We start from the raw sequence: 14,955 nt of genomic DNA on the forward strand, positions 1-14,955 counted from the left end.
CGGGCCGGCGCGGTTGGTCGAGCAGTGCGCATGCGCACCTCGCGCTGGAGCGCTCCACACCGCCCCAGCCCCGCCCCCGCGGCGGGTGGGTGCCCACCGGCGCTCTTCCCTATTGGTGGAGGCGGCGCCTGCGTGCGGGGAGGGGCGGGGCGCCGCCGCGCGGCCGTGACATGTGTGTCGATCGCTGCCCGGGAGCGGAGGCAGCCTTAGAGTGGGGGCGGCCGCGCCGGGCATCGCTGCGCCCTCCCGCCCGCCCCCGTCCCGGGCGGGGAGCGAGCCCGGGCGATGGCCTCCGCGCGGGGCTTTCTCTGCGGCTACTTCTGCCTGGCCAGCCGGGCCGCCGCCCGCCGCTCTCCGCCGCTATGCCAGCGGGCGGTGGGCGCTTCCTCCGCCCTGTCGGAGCTGCCGCTGCTCGGCGGCGCCCGCCGGCGCCTCCTCGCCCTGCGCGGGCTGAGCCTCGCCGCTCGCTGTCTGGCGGTGGGGCGGGGGGGCGGCGGCGGGGCCCGGGCCGTGCGCGCCGCAGCGGCGGGGCTGCGGCGGGCTGGGAGCGGCCGGCGGGGGGTTCCGGCCGGCGCGGGTGGCGGTGGTGGTGAAGACGACGCGGTACGAGTTCGAGCAGCAGCGGTACCGCTACGCCGGGCTCTCCGAGGAGGACCTCAAGCAGCTGGTGAGCGGCGGGAGGGGCGGCGGCCGCGGCCTCTCTGGGCGCTGCCGCTGGGGTGGCGGCGGGGCCGGGCTGTGGGGGCGCGGGGAGGCTTCACCCGGGCCGGTGCTCGGGCCGCGGAGGGCCCGCGGGGCCGGGGCGTGCGGAGTGCCCCGGGGCTTCCCCTCGCCCTGGTGCGCGGCCCGGCGCCGTGGGGCGGGGGCGCGGTCGCGGTCCCCGCTGTGCAGGTGCCGCCGCCTCCCGGGCCCGGCAGCCCGGCGCTGGGGGCGGCAGGCGCGTGGCCTGGCGAGGGGCTGCGAGCCGCGCCGCTTAACCGCGCGTCGCTCATCTATTGCAAATTACCGAGGGATTTGTGCAGTAATCGCGTTTGGGCTTGATCCTCGCAGTGATGCCAGCAGTCTTCAGCAAGCCGGAGGCTGTTTTCTGGCAGTATAGAGAAGTGCTTGCTGTGGAAAGCACTGTGTTGTGAAAATCTCCTCTGAGACTTGGAGAGGAGGACCCCTTGCCTTCTCCTTTCCTTCGTATCCTTGCCTGGCTTCCTCACTTCAGGCGTTTTCCTAACTCCTCCACCAGCCAGACCTCTCATTCACATTCGCCTGTGTTGCTATGGGCTTGAAAAGCCTTTTTTTATTTATTTTGGTGTTTAGGAAATAATTCGGTACAAAACCAGCTGGCTGTTCCATTAATGAAGGTGTGCTGAGGAAGGCAGGTGTCTGTAGGAATTGATATATGCACCCAGTGTCTCATGTCTTTGTCTCCACTGAGCTCACTGGCCCCATCCTGTCCTCCATATGCCCCATGACTCTCTCCTTCCAGTGCTTATCGGCCACAGGTGGGCTAAAGGATGGTACCCGCTGAAGTTATGTTGGTTGCCAGCAGTCTGTGCAGACCAGATTGTATGAATTTGTATTATTGTCTTTTTTTCGAGTAAGACCGTTAATTTGGGTCCATCTGGAAGTATTTTAGACCTCTATTCATTTGCAGTGTTTGGACTAAACTTGCAAATGTGGTTAACTTCTGTATCATAAACAAAGGCTATGGCTGCATAGTGTTGCTTTGTAAAGCACCAGGATAAAAAGTGTAGTATCTAAAGCAAGATAGTTCTTACATTTTTCTGAATACTCCAGTTGGTCATCCGCCTCCTAGGGAATTCTTATCCAAACATTTTACGTACTTTGTAAAGTTCTCTAGTCAAGTTCCTTATGGCACTGAGTTTAATATGGAGACATCAGCCAGTGTTCTTATTCTCACCTACATGTAGGTTGCTGTTGCTGAGGTGTACGTCCTTTCATATGGTCACTGTGGAAAAGCAGTGTGTCTCACAGCTCATCTGTAAGACTGCTTTTCTGTTTTTGTTTAAGCTTAGAGAAGCTTCCTCAAGAGTGAGGAAGCATTTCTTGCTGTTAAGTATAGAGAATCAGGTTGTCCTCAGTGTGCAGCTAAAACCAAGAACACCAAAATGTCTGTTTGGTCACCTTTCTCTAACCACTTGTGTACATGCAGGAGTGGGACAGTCAGTGAGCAGTGTCGTTAGCGTTGCATATTGCTAAAGGTACTCTTGACTAAATGCAGTGATAGCTGCAATTTTACTTATCACAAGAATGCATGTTTTGCATGTTCGGTACCTGTATCAGTCTGAAGTAGTTGCAGAAACACCTTAGAGTTTGTCCTTTTGGAGAAACTTACAGGTATAAGATAATTCTCCATATTTGGGAGAATTCCAGAATTTTTATTAGGACTGGCACTTTTTCCAATCTAGCTTTACCTTACCTCCATGTGAAGAATTGCAGCCGTAAACCTCAGTGTTGCCAGGTAAGACAAAACCTAACTTCCTTAACTATGTGTAGCAATATTCAGTTAGACTCTTGCTTGTATGAGTGGGAATACAAAGATTTGTGCAAGAACACACTGAAAAGCTCTTAAAGAATTACATCTTTGAAATGGGAGTTAAGAGAGGGAAAGAATTCCCTTTACTGTCTTTTTTCTCACACTTTTTTAGCTAAATTAATTTAGCTAATGTAAAAATTTCTGTATTTACATTCGGCTATGTGGTCTCAAATTCCACACCTTCCCCCCCCAAAAAAAATTATTAATAATATTTTTGAGTCATGGCAGCCTCAGTAAATACATTAGGTGAAGCTTCAAAAGACTCCCTACCATCTCTGTTGAGGACCTTCTTAGCAGAGTGATTGCTGCTAAGTGTCCTTCCCCCAGTGTGAAGCTTCAAAAGACTCCCTACCATCTCTGTTGAGGACCTTCTTAGCAGAGTGATTGCTGCTAAGTGTCCTTCCCCCAGTGTGCCAAAACCTTTGAGGGCAGCTTGGGAGCACGGTGCTTTTTGCTTCCTGAGATCAGTTGCACTATGTTCCCTCTCTCTCTGCTTCTCCTGTGGAGACTTCTGAAGCTGGTCCCAAGGCAGCAGGTCTCAGAGATGAGGCCAGACTGCCCTTGGGTGTGTGGCAAGTCGCTGCTACCCAGGGTGATGCTCCGTTTATCCTGAAGGTTGTGAATTGAAGCAGTGATGAATCTGACCAGGAGCTTGGTTGTGCTCAAGGATCACACAGAGGGCAGGGTGGCACTGGAGGCTCCCGTGAGAGCCTGCCGTTGGGGTAGCAGCAAAGAGTGAAAACGAAAGCTTATAGGAAAGGTTGGGCTCACTTGGGGGTGGTGGTGGGGATTGTGTTACATACCAGGGGCTCAAGCTCAGGTGACCCTGGAGGTGGCTTGTGGTGTGGCAGAAGAGGAGCAGGGTGCTGTTGCTGTCACAGGTACTCATGTCCAGACGTTGGCTATCTAATAGAGAAATTCAATTTGAAGGCAGTGTTGGAGGTTTAGATTTGAGGAGCCGTACCTGGGTTTGTTTGCTTACTGGTTGTGGACAGAGGAGATGCTTGCAAGTTCCCAGAAGGTAACTGGTGTCTCTACTTGGAAGCTTCAGATTTTGGTATAGCACAAATAATGATCATTGTAGGCGTGAGCAGATCGTGGGCTTGTGCCTGATCACAGTGACGGAAGAGCAGACCTGATCCTAGCTGTTGCAATTAATGTGTTTGTGTATTAAGACAGAAAATGTGGTAAGTCACTTAATGCAGAAGTGACACTACCTGTGTGTGCGCCTTTGGGCGCACATCCTAATAATGTGGTTTGTTCCATATTTGGGAAAGCTGAAGAAGAATCACTGGCATACACCAGTAGATATAAAAATGGGATACAGATTAGAGCATGTATCATATATATGATATACTGTGTAAATCACGGTATATTCCAAGAAGCAGAATATCGAAGCTGGCTGGCTGGCACTTCTAATAGCACCTGTGGTCTAAATGCTGCCGTGGCCTTTCTTTTTGAACACACCTAGGGAGTTGTACTGTACAAACACTATTAAATGTTGCAAAGTCAAAGGTGCAGGGTCATGATTCCTGAATTCTTTCTCTGTGCAAACAGACAGGAGAGGTGAAGAAGCAGTCCAGACATCAGAAGAGCAGAACAGATGGGGAAGAGACGGAGAGCCAGGGCAAACACTCAAGAGTTTTTAGGAGATCTGTGAAGGATTAAATCTTTCATTGCATCTCTACACGCTTTATGTGTTTGCTCCAGGTGGTTGTTTTTATTTACATATCTTGTGGCAGATACTCTTACACACTTACAGGTGAGTCTTTTAAATGTTTATAAATGTACTTAAACACATTTGACTATCATTATCAGTATTCTAATTCTGAAAAGCCTAAAGCACTCTGAACAATGTTGTATGAGGCTTTTTTTTCCCAGAGTCTTTAGTTCAGAAGGGAGATTAGAGGCTTATAAAAATGAGAGATTTCTCTTCTGATACCAGGAAAGAAAAATACCCCAGCACTGTTTTTTTTTTTTTTTCTAAAGAGTTGCATCAGTAAATTCTATGCATTAGATCACACGAGGAATAAGTTTGTTTGCCTTCATGACAGTTAAAGAGACTACTTGATTTCTAACACTTGCAGTTACCAGCTTTAAGTTAAATAAAAACCTAGTAATTTTCTAAGCTCCTACAAACAGTTTGCTTATCAGAAATGACAGCAATTTGCATTTTTTCTGACCTGGTTATTGAGACTGGCATCTAATTGTGGCTGCTTACAAAATGAATAATCCAGTCAACTAATGCTGAAGGCTACAGTATGTCCTCACTATTTATTTCACCCAGCAAACCCATCCAGAGCAAGCATTGCTGTTGTCCTAGTATAAAGAGGATGTTATATGAGAGAACTTAATATCCCAGTAGTCAAGAAAGATAATTTCCTGAGCCCTGGGGTATTTTTTGTTGTTGTTTGATAGTGCAGTTGAGATGCAGCTGCCAACTTCTCTCAGCTGTTGGGTGTTCAGGGAAGATGACCAATTTTGCTGTCCAAACACACTTCATATGCAGTTTTAATTACATTTGAAAATACCTTGTCAGTGAAAAGCTACCTTTGTTTTAGCCTTAACTGGAGGAAAATGATTCTGTGTGAACCACAGCTGGTAACAATGTTGTGGCTGGTTTATATGTCTTTACTTTTAGCAAGGAGTTGGAGGTTTGGAACAAGTTTTGGCTTTTTTTGGACCACTGCAACAAATTGTCAGGTGTGGTCATCTCAGAAATCTGAAGCTGGTATGGCTTTCTTGAAAACTGGTGTCTGGGTAGGGTAGACATAACCTGTCAGCAGGATATTGCCTCGCATGAAAGAGGCACAATGCAAACTCCATCTTCAGCATAGGGTTCCAATAACATACTGGGCAGGGCTGGTCAGGAGGGAGCGTTTCGTAGCAGGTGGGAGAGCTTCAGCAGGAGTTCGTATGTTGTGTGCCAAAACAAAACCCACAGAACTGTGGAAAGAACACTACTCCCCCCACCCCCCCCCCCAGTTCCTGATTTGGGTGCTTACAGTACCAGCTCTTACTAATCAGCACATTAAGGTTTTCATGTTTCTTAGAAAAATCTGTCTTGGGGGGAAATCTACTATTGTACCTGTAACTTGATAGGTGATTTTTTTTTTTCTTTACCTTCTTCTACATTAAATGATGAAATACACATTTTCATTATCACTTTTGAATTACCTCTCCTAACTGCTAGTGTTTCAAGCTTGTGAATGTTACACAGCCACCCCAAGGTAGTCTTTTAGAAACTAGCTAGGTATTTCATTCTTAGATTTCTGTTTTAGAGAACTGTACTTCAAGCCAGATGCCTGTGATCCACTAGAACTCTGCTTAGAAAATATTACTCAACTATTTCCAAAACACTAGGATTTTTACAGGTGCAAGGAAGGTAGCAGAAAGAAAAAGTGATACACAAACTTCAGAGCTCAACTGAATCCTAAGTTTAAAATGAAGTTACATAATTCAGCACTTCCCCCCCCCCCCCAAAAAAAAAATATAAAAAAATTGTGTTTTAATTTTTTTCTTGGTGGGCGGAGGAAAGGCTGAGCTATTCCAAAAGGCAGTATGTATTAGGGTATTTATTCTTGTGTTCTCTTGTGGATCCAAATGTACAGTGGTATATTTGAAGGTAGTAACTTCAGATAGAATCTTAACGAATGAAGTGGTACTGTGTACTACCCGTCTCTGCTTATTTTGTAATGTAAATTAGTTCAGTAGATGTTTTAGGGAGCACGTGTTTAAAAACTGATGGGGCTGTACTTGGCTCTACCTCACCCTGAGAAGAGATGGGGAGGGAAAAGTCATCTCAGTCTACTGAACATGAAACATACAGAATTCAAGACAGGGGTTAGAGTACACCAACATTACATAAAGATAAAGACACTTTTTCTCAGAAATAAAATTTTCAAGCCAGTCCGTTGGAAATTGAGATGGGTGTAAATGTTCTTCAAGTTACACAATCACAGCGGGCATTTGTTTACCTTTCAAATTTTATATGCTTGCATCGATGTTAAGTAGTGTCAGTTGGCATCTGCTTTATGTTGCTGTTCTGTCATAAGAGGAGTGTGGAAAATGGAAACAAATAAATGGAATGTACCAACTCCTTTTTCCGTAGCATTTATTTTTTCCAGCACAATATTCCAAGTATACTGAGTCATATATAGCAAAGAGATACACAAGTAGGGCATTTTCGTGTACCTAAACTAAACTTCATGGAGTACCTCACCAAGCACCTGATGCTTTATACAGCTGAAAAAGGCTACTTTTTGGAACTGGATATTATTGTTCTTAAGTACTTAGCTAGTTGTGACATGACATTGTGTTGGTGTTCTGCTGAATTAATGAGAACCAAATGATTGAAACGCCTGAATTGCACGGGATTTCTAGAAACCTGTTAGTGCAGAAAGTAGTCACTTGCTGTTTATGGTTAACATAACAATTTGCGCTGCATTAGCCTTTGAATTATAAACCATTATGTATATTCTTCAGTTGTGGTTAAAATTAGAATAATATTTTGATGTGGTAGATGAAGAATTAGAAAAGAGTTTATAGCATTTTTACTTTTGTTCACGTATGGCTCAAACTCTTCCTCCAGAGCAGCATTTCTGTGAAGTTTCAGGAATGTAATGTTGCCAGTTTCATTCACTAACCAAGTGAAGAAATTATTTGAAGTCAGCTGCTACAGAAGTGGTGGAATACAAAATGCTACAATGGGCAAAACACCTCATAATTGTAACTGTATAGCAGATATAAAGGCAGCATTTGAAAGACTGCTGTATGTAATGAAAGTAAGGGGACTAAGCTGCTGAAGAAAACAGTGAGTAAAGTATAAGGAAAAAAAAAATTCCTAGCTAAAGCCCACTGGACTTCTGCAGAACAAGGGGTAACATAGTGAACTGGTAGAAACTGAGCACATGACCAGGAACAGTTCTGAGCATTTGACAGGTGGTTAGTACATCAGTCAACAGCAGACAGGCAGGAGTGCTGGTCGGGTAGCACTAGCCTGCTACCTTTCTTTTATGGTAGGTACTGACCTACTGTGTTGCTTAACGTACCACATTTTTTTTTTTTTATGAGCAGTTAATGGCCTGTATACTAACTAATAACCCAGACTGGGAAGCGGGGAAGAACTGGGAATAATGCCTGCAGCTTGCAACTCAGCAGTAGTTTGTAATTTAAGACTTGATTCATATTTAAAGCTTTATAGAGAACTTAAATCTGAGCCTAGGTAATGCTTATTCTTTGTAGGACTTTGTTTTGGGAAGCTGTGTGGTTTCTCTGCTACTTCTAAGGCAAATGCTCGTTATTAAAGCTATCCTGTAAGCAATGTATTGAGTTTGTGGATTGCATTTTTCAACTGTTACCTGAAACCAATGCATTTTTAGTTCACCCAGGACCTGTGGCTGCTCGGTGAGACTGGTTCTCAGATTCACTTCAGAGAAGCCTTGAGAGCATTCCTGCTAGTCTGAGTGTGCTGGACTGCAGGTTCCTGAAAGAGCTGGGTGTCCCAGAATGGGTTAATCTGCTGGTACCACAGGCATGATTCTGGTGAAACCTGTCCTGTTATTAGCACAAGACTGAGCCAAAGATATATCAAAGTATCAGTTCAAGTAGCCTGAAACTTTTCAATAAAGACTTAAATCTGACTTTTGCTTTTTCCAGCTGAGCTGACCCTGTCATGTATTTTTTTTTTTCCTCTGGCAAAACCACGTAAGTTCAGACTTGATGCATTTAGTGTTTCTAGTGCAAAAGCAAGTAGGGGGAGAACACACTTCACCTTTTAAGAATTTTGAGAAGTTTAAGTCAAGCACCTATAATGAACACAGAGCCACAGAATCATAGAACAGTATGGGTTGGAAAGGATCCTAAAGACCATCTCTAGTTCCAACCCCACTGCTGTGGGCAGAGACACCTTCCACCAGACCAGGTTGCTCAAAGCCCCATCCAGCCTGGCCTTGAACACTGCCAGGGATGGGGCATCCACAGCTTCTCTGGGCAGCCTGTTCCAGTGCCTCACCACCCTCACAGTAAAGCATTTCTTCCTAATATCTAATCTAAATCTACCCTCTTCCAGTTTAAAGCCATTACCCCTTGTCCCATCACTGTGCTTCCTGGTAAGAGTCCCTCCCCAGCTTTCTCATAAGCCCCCTTTAAGAACTGAAAGGCTGCAGTAAGGTCTCCCCAGAGCCTTCTTTTCTCCAGGCTGAACGACCCCAACTCAGCCTGTCCTCACGGGAGAGGTGCTCCAGCCCTGTGATCATCTTTGTGTCCCTCCTGTGGACCCACTCCAACAGGTCCGAGTCTTCCCTGCGCTGAGGGCTGCAGAGCTGGATGCAGTACCCCTGTGGGGTCCCACCAGAGCGGAGCAGAGGGGCACAGTCACCTCCCTCGCCCTGCTGGCCGTGCTGCCTTTGGTGCAGCCCAGGGTACGGCCGGCTTTCTGGGCTGTGCGCACACATTGCCGGCTCCTGGACAGCTTTTCATCCACCAGAACACCCAAGTCCTTCTTTGCTGGGCTGCTCTAAGTCTCTTTGAGTGCATACTGCTGGCTCATGTCCAGCTTTTCACCCACCAGTACCCACAAATCATCCTTCCACAGGGCTGCTCTCAATCCCTTCATCCCCCAGCCCATATTGATATGGAGGGTTGCCCCAGCCCATATGCAGGACCTTGCACGTGGCTTTGTTGAACCTCAGGATGTTCACATGGGCCCATTTCTTGAGCTTGTCCAGGTCCCTCTGGGTAGCCTCCTTCCCTCTAGAATATTTGCTACACCACTCAGCATAGTGTCATCAACAAACTTGCTGTCATTAATATAAATACAGCAACTGAAGCTCATAGGTGATGCCTTGATATTTCTTCTCTAGTTAGAAGAAATTGAGGGTGGGCATGGTGTCCTACAGTTACTACAGAAGTTGCTGTCATACCCAAACCCGGACATATGTTGTATATAACTATCAAATACAACTTCCCCATCAGTTCCAGCTGCTGCTGAAAAACCCAGTGCAGGTTCAGGGCTGTGGTTCAGAGTTGCTCTGGCTGTCCTTCGAGCAGACCCTTTTCTGTGGAGCACTTGAAATATGTCTCCGAGGTGCGGATTTCTACTGGGCAGGTTCTGCTGTGGCTAACTACAGAGATTTGGAACTTGAATCATACTTTAATTTCACATGTTTTCATATGGATTATTTTTACGTTAGGAAATAGGAAAGCTTAACATGTGATTTGAGCTCCTAAGAAATCACAAAGTGCAGTGTCTCCCTGTCCTGTGAGAAAAACTGGATTTGTTTCTAGCTTGACAGATGAATATTTAGCTTAACTAGTAGTTAACAACAGAACACAGCAAAGTTACTTCTGCGTAACTATAGATTGCCAGTCTTTGACTTTGGTATTTGAGCAAATTTGGAGTCGGTGTGCCTTACTTGACAGGGAGGCTAAGAGGATTGTGTTAATTGAAGCACGTGCTATATTCAGAGTTGTTTGTAGTTCAAAGCTTAACACTTTTGGAAATGCTTATTTCTTTTAAAACTGAGAGCAGAACAGAGAGCACTAACTTCGTGTTTGAGAGATGTGGTCAATCTAGAGAGACTGTTTCTGAAAATAGAGGACTTTTAATAGTGCTATACTCTGCTTAGAAATGGTTAGATTATTATACCTACAGTGGTTGTAGTATTTTCCTCTTCAGGTTAAAATTCAAACTTCTGTGTATAGCTGTTGCTCTCTAAATCCATTTGTTTGGTGGTTCTTTATGTAGAAATTAGTAGACTGGAAAGCAGCGATCTGTTCGTGTTTTCCTGCTAGGGGTGCATGTGTAGGCAAGTTCATTGTGGGAAGCTGAGGCAGCAATCATTTCTAGATCTACGCCTTTTTTGTTTTGTTTGCTTTTTGTTTCTAGTCAGTCATTTATTTTAACTCCTGAACGTGTTAAACAGTTATAAAACAACTGATTGGTACACCAGGTGTTAACTCAACCCTGGTGTGGTGGCACTTTAAGGCGATGTGAAACTGCTGTAAATTCAGGGTAAGCCCAGTCAAAAGAATGTGAATATATATTATATACATATTCATATATATAGCTAGAATGTGTCTGAAAAGTTCCTGTTAATCTTTGTGTACTAAGATGAGATGTACAAGGTGCTTGATTAATCATTTCACTCTGGACAACATTCACATTACTGTTCTGAGAGCATATACTATTTTATCCTAATGCTTAGGTCAGCAGTGCCAGTAAGACTTGACTTTGGCTGTTGTTTTCCCTATTTTCTAAATCAAGGGTCATAACCCACATATATAGACTTGGGTATTTGGGTGTTGCTTGGCTTCGTGTTGCTTCTGTATTTGTGGCTACAAGCCTTGTCTTTGTTGCGCAGCATTGTTCCTGGAGGACCAGCGTTACTCAAGGACAGCAGACCCACAGTTCACACCAAGTGGAGTGAGACTTGCTAGCGGTGAGAGCCAAGACTCCAGAAGGACGGCAGTCATACAAATGTCTCTTGTTTAAACAACTATTAAAGAGGCTCTGTGAAAAATTATCATTTTATTAAAAAGGGATCAGGCCAGAAGATATGAGAAAGGTTTTATTTTTTTTTGTATTTGATGTAGACCTTTTGTCCTTCAGGCTTCTAAGGAAAAGTAACTCGATCATAGAACATGTTCTGCTTACCTGAGTGTGTTTTCCAGTTCAAGCTCATCTGGAAGCCGGCTTTGCATGGCATCTCTGCTGTGAGCTTTAAGAAGACTACTGAAGCTGTGCCTGCATGTATTTTGGCCAGTTTGTCCCTGTTTTCATATTCTAATGCACTTTTAGCTAGAATAGCTCTCATGCATTTTATTTTACAGTCATGCATGCTACTGAGGTCAGATTAACAGGCCTACAGTTGCACCTGTTTCTTCCCACTCTCCATTAACACTTCTGCTTTTGGGTACTTCTGCTAATGGCATCTGTCGCTGACTGCCCCTGTGCTCTGCAAAGACATTTCCTGTGCGTTTTTCCTCCTTTTTCCCCCCACTTGTTCCAGGAGCCTCAGAAAGTGGGACTTGGCAAATACTGTGTTTTCTGTGTGCTTATAGACCCATAGCCAGTAACTTCTATTTATCAGTACTTTTCAGTCTCCTTTGCTCTTACTGATCTTTCCAGATGACTGCTGGAAGAAGTTACTTAACCCACAGCACAGGGCTCCAGACCTGTGTGTAGCCCCTCGTGCAGGTTTTTACAACTTCAGCACCAAGAAGTGCCAGGTGTGCTCCAGTCTGAATATCCTGAGCTCTGTAGGAATAGCGGGTTTTTTGTTCTAGCCTGTGAACAGAAAGTCAGTCTGCAGTGCGGCAGTTTCTGAAAGAGTATTGCTGAGTTGAAGTGGTTTGCGTTTTGGAGCATACTTCTCGTACTGTACTGGCAGGCTTCTTAACATTCTTTGTATTTTTTTAGGTTTTCTGTGTTAGTATGAGTGACTTTTGCAGAAGTATATACTATTGGCCCATGACACTTAGTTTAGGTATTTTTTTTTTGATTTTACAAGATTTTCTTCAGTTCCACTGAGCAAACATAGCTGCTTATTCCATGAAAGGAAGTGACTTTTCATAAGAAGGTTAGTGGTACAATGGAGTAGAAGGTTTACTGTGGATGAGAACTTTTTCCTGTAAAACATCAGAGCTCTGTTGTTTTACTTCATTTAAGCCTTAACAATGATTTTAAAACAGAAAACCCAAAGAAACTACCTTATACAAAGTTATTTACATAAATGTTATGGGTTTGTCATGGTTTAACCCCAGCTGGCAACCAAGCCCCACGCAGCCGCTTGCTCGCTCCCCTCCCTGCAGTGGGACGGGGGAGAAAACTGGAAGAGTAAAAGTGAGGAAACTCGTGGGTTGAGATAAAGACACTTGAATAGGGAAAGCAAAGGGTGTGCGTGCAAGCGAAGTGGAACAAGGAATTAATCCCCCATTCCCATGGGCAGGCAGGTGTTCAGCCATCTCCAGGAGAGCAGGGCTCCATCACGTGTAACCGTTAACTGAGGAAGACAAATGCCACAGTGCCGAATGTCCCCCTTCTTCTTCCCCCAGTTTATATACTCGGCATGACATCCTATGGCGTGGAGTAACCCTTGGGCTAGTTTGGGTCAGCTGTCCTGGTTGTGTCCCCTCCCAATTTCTTGTGCCCCTCCAGTCTTCTTGCTGTCAGGTCCCAAGGAACTGAAAAGTCCTTGATTTAGTGTAAACGTCACCCAGCAAAGCCCAAAACCATCAGTATGCTGTCAACATTGTTCTCACACCAAATCCAAAACACAGCGCTGCACCAGCTGCTAAGAAGAAAATTGCCTCCCTCCTAGATGAAACCAGGACAGGGTTGTTTGGTATAACTCATTTCTTTTCAAGTAGACTTGATAGTTAGGTCAAATTGCTACTCCGTACAGCTTGAAATACCAAATAAACTCAACATGGGTCTGTCGTAATAGTTTTTCACATTTTAGCCAAGAGTGTCAATACTTGGTATAAAGGTATCTATAAGACTCTCGGACTTGCTCTTGTATGTTGGAAGTGGAGAATGGCCTGTCAAACCTTTTCCTTTTGGAAGGACAGCTGTGGCTTCCTCCGAAGGAAAAAAAAATTGCAAGATGTCTTCATGCAGAAGCTAAACCCGTGGGCCTTTTTGAGGAGTTGGTTGGTAAGACCTAAGCCTGGCATGGGTTTGTGGGCCTGGCAGATCAGTGGGCTTGGGAGCCAAGATGCCCTGCAGTCAGGCGGTTCCTCTCTGTCACACGTTCCTCCAAGGCTCGTGGGGTGGATGATCAGGCACACAGCAACTGGGCTGTCTGAACTTTGCTTTCAGCTCTTTTTAAGTAAAAAGGAGGTGGTAGTCACAGTTTGTCTTAGGCTTTATCCTCAGTGCAAAGCTCTTAAGAAGCAGCATTTGTCATAGTTGTAGTGTGGCATACACGTCCTGGATATGAGGCAGGACCAGAAGCAGTGGGCACAAACTGAAATACACAAAAGTCTTTCTGAACATTGGGAGACACTTTTTCACTGTGAGGGTGACTGAGCACAGGGACAGGTTGCCCAGAGGGGTGATGGAGGCTCCATCTGTGAAGATCTAAAGCCATCTGGCCACAGTCCTGGGCAGGTGGCTCCAGGTAGCCCTGCTTGTGCAGGGAGGTCGGACCAGATGACCTTCAGAGATCCCTTCCGACCTCTGACTACAGGGCTGTAGGCTTTTCTCTGGTTCTTTGTTACATGAAAGGCAGCTGATGATTAGCATTCTTTGATACAGTGGACTGTGGTTAAGCTCAGGCAGGCTGTCCCTTTGTGAGTTCTGTGTATGAACTTGTGAGTTACTTATCTCTGAGCTAGAAGGATGAGGCTAGAGACGAGCAGACTGTTTTAATCTCCGGAGCCTTTTTCCAAATTAGAACGATTCATTAACTCTGTAGATGTAGCTTAGCTATTTAAACTCAAGGCCCTAACTTTTCATTTATCTTGTTGCTTAGGGATGCCTGCTTAACTTGTTCTAGAGCTATTAAATTGAAAGATGAGACCTCTGCATTAGATCTTGTTATGCAGGGCTGGAAGTGTGGAAGTATCCATGGAAATTGTTCAGCCAGTCATCAGGATACTGGTAGCTTATTTGTTGAGCATCTTCTTCTGCTTTCTGAAGCTGTTGAAATAATTTAGCACACCTAAGGCAAATGCAGTGATGCTACCCATACCTCTCCTTGCTGGTAATGCCAACAAAATGTTAGCTGTTGGCTCACCACTGATGATGGTGGCTCAAAAGCCTGCCAATGATCATACAGAGATTCATTGCACTGTCATTGTTCTGAGATAAAAACTCACTTTGACCAAGCTGAAAGATAGTATGCTGACAAATCAGCCAAATAAATGAGGTACATAAAATTGCAAGATGGAGTTTGCAGTTTCTGTTGTGTGTGGAAGCAATAGACTGTGGAAATAGCAGTCTGAAAAGCATACGTCTGCCTGTCAGGTGCTTGTGTTAATTCACAGCAGATATTTCTAGAGGAAACGTGAATGGGAACCCTGATTTTAGTGACACAGTTGAGTTTTTTGAGGTTATTTGCTGTGGATTTCTTGTTCTTTCTGGTGGTAAGGCATGGTCAATTTGTGCTTCAAATGTGCAATTGAAAATCCCTTTTCTAGTAAATTAGACCAGTGGTGGTCAGCAGCAGATGCCTGTGGGTGGCAAATACCTTCTTCTTTTCTCCTTTCCACTTTCTTCTTTCTGCTCAAAATGGACCATGCGAAGCTGACAGCAGGCGCAGCAGTGGGCAGTGCTGCAGCTAGCCCTACAGCAGCACAGCGGCACTGTTGAAGTCCCCAGTGCAACACCGAGGGCTCTGGAGGAGCAAGAGGTGTGTGGAAGTGCACAAGCACTGTAGCTGGGGAGTGAAACAAAGGGT

The 14,955-nt window shown here is 45.3% G+C and overlaps 1 protein-coding gene across 1 annotated transcript in view; it reads left to right on the forward strand.

Annotated features, from left to right (window-relative positions):
* The first annotated feature begins 169 nt into the window (after positions 1–169).
* The window catches only part of NADK2 (NAD kinase 2, mitochondrial), a 35,117-nt gene continuing 20,331 nt past the window's right edge, over positions 170–14,955 (forward strand). Inside the window, 2 exon segments of the mRNA XM_040580640.1 lie at positions 170–489; positions 491–667. Coding sequence (XP_040436574.1) covers positions 286–489; positions 491–667 — 381 coding nt within the window. The 5' untranslated portion in view covers positions 170–285.

The sequence above is a fragment of the Falco naumanni genome, chromosome Z (assembly GCF_017639655.2).
Source record: "Falco naumanni isolate bFalNau1 chromosome Z, bFalNau1.pat, whole genome shotgun sequence".
Classification (NCBI taxonomy): domain Eukaryota; kingdom Metazoa; phylum Chordata; class Aves; order Falconiformes; family Falconidae; genus Falco; species Falco naumanni.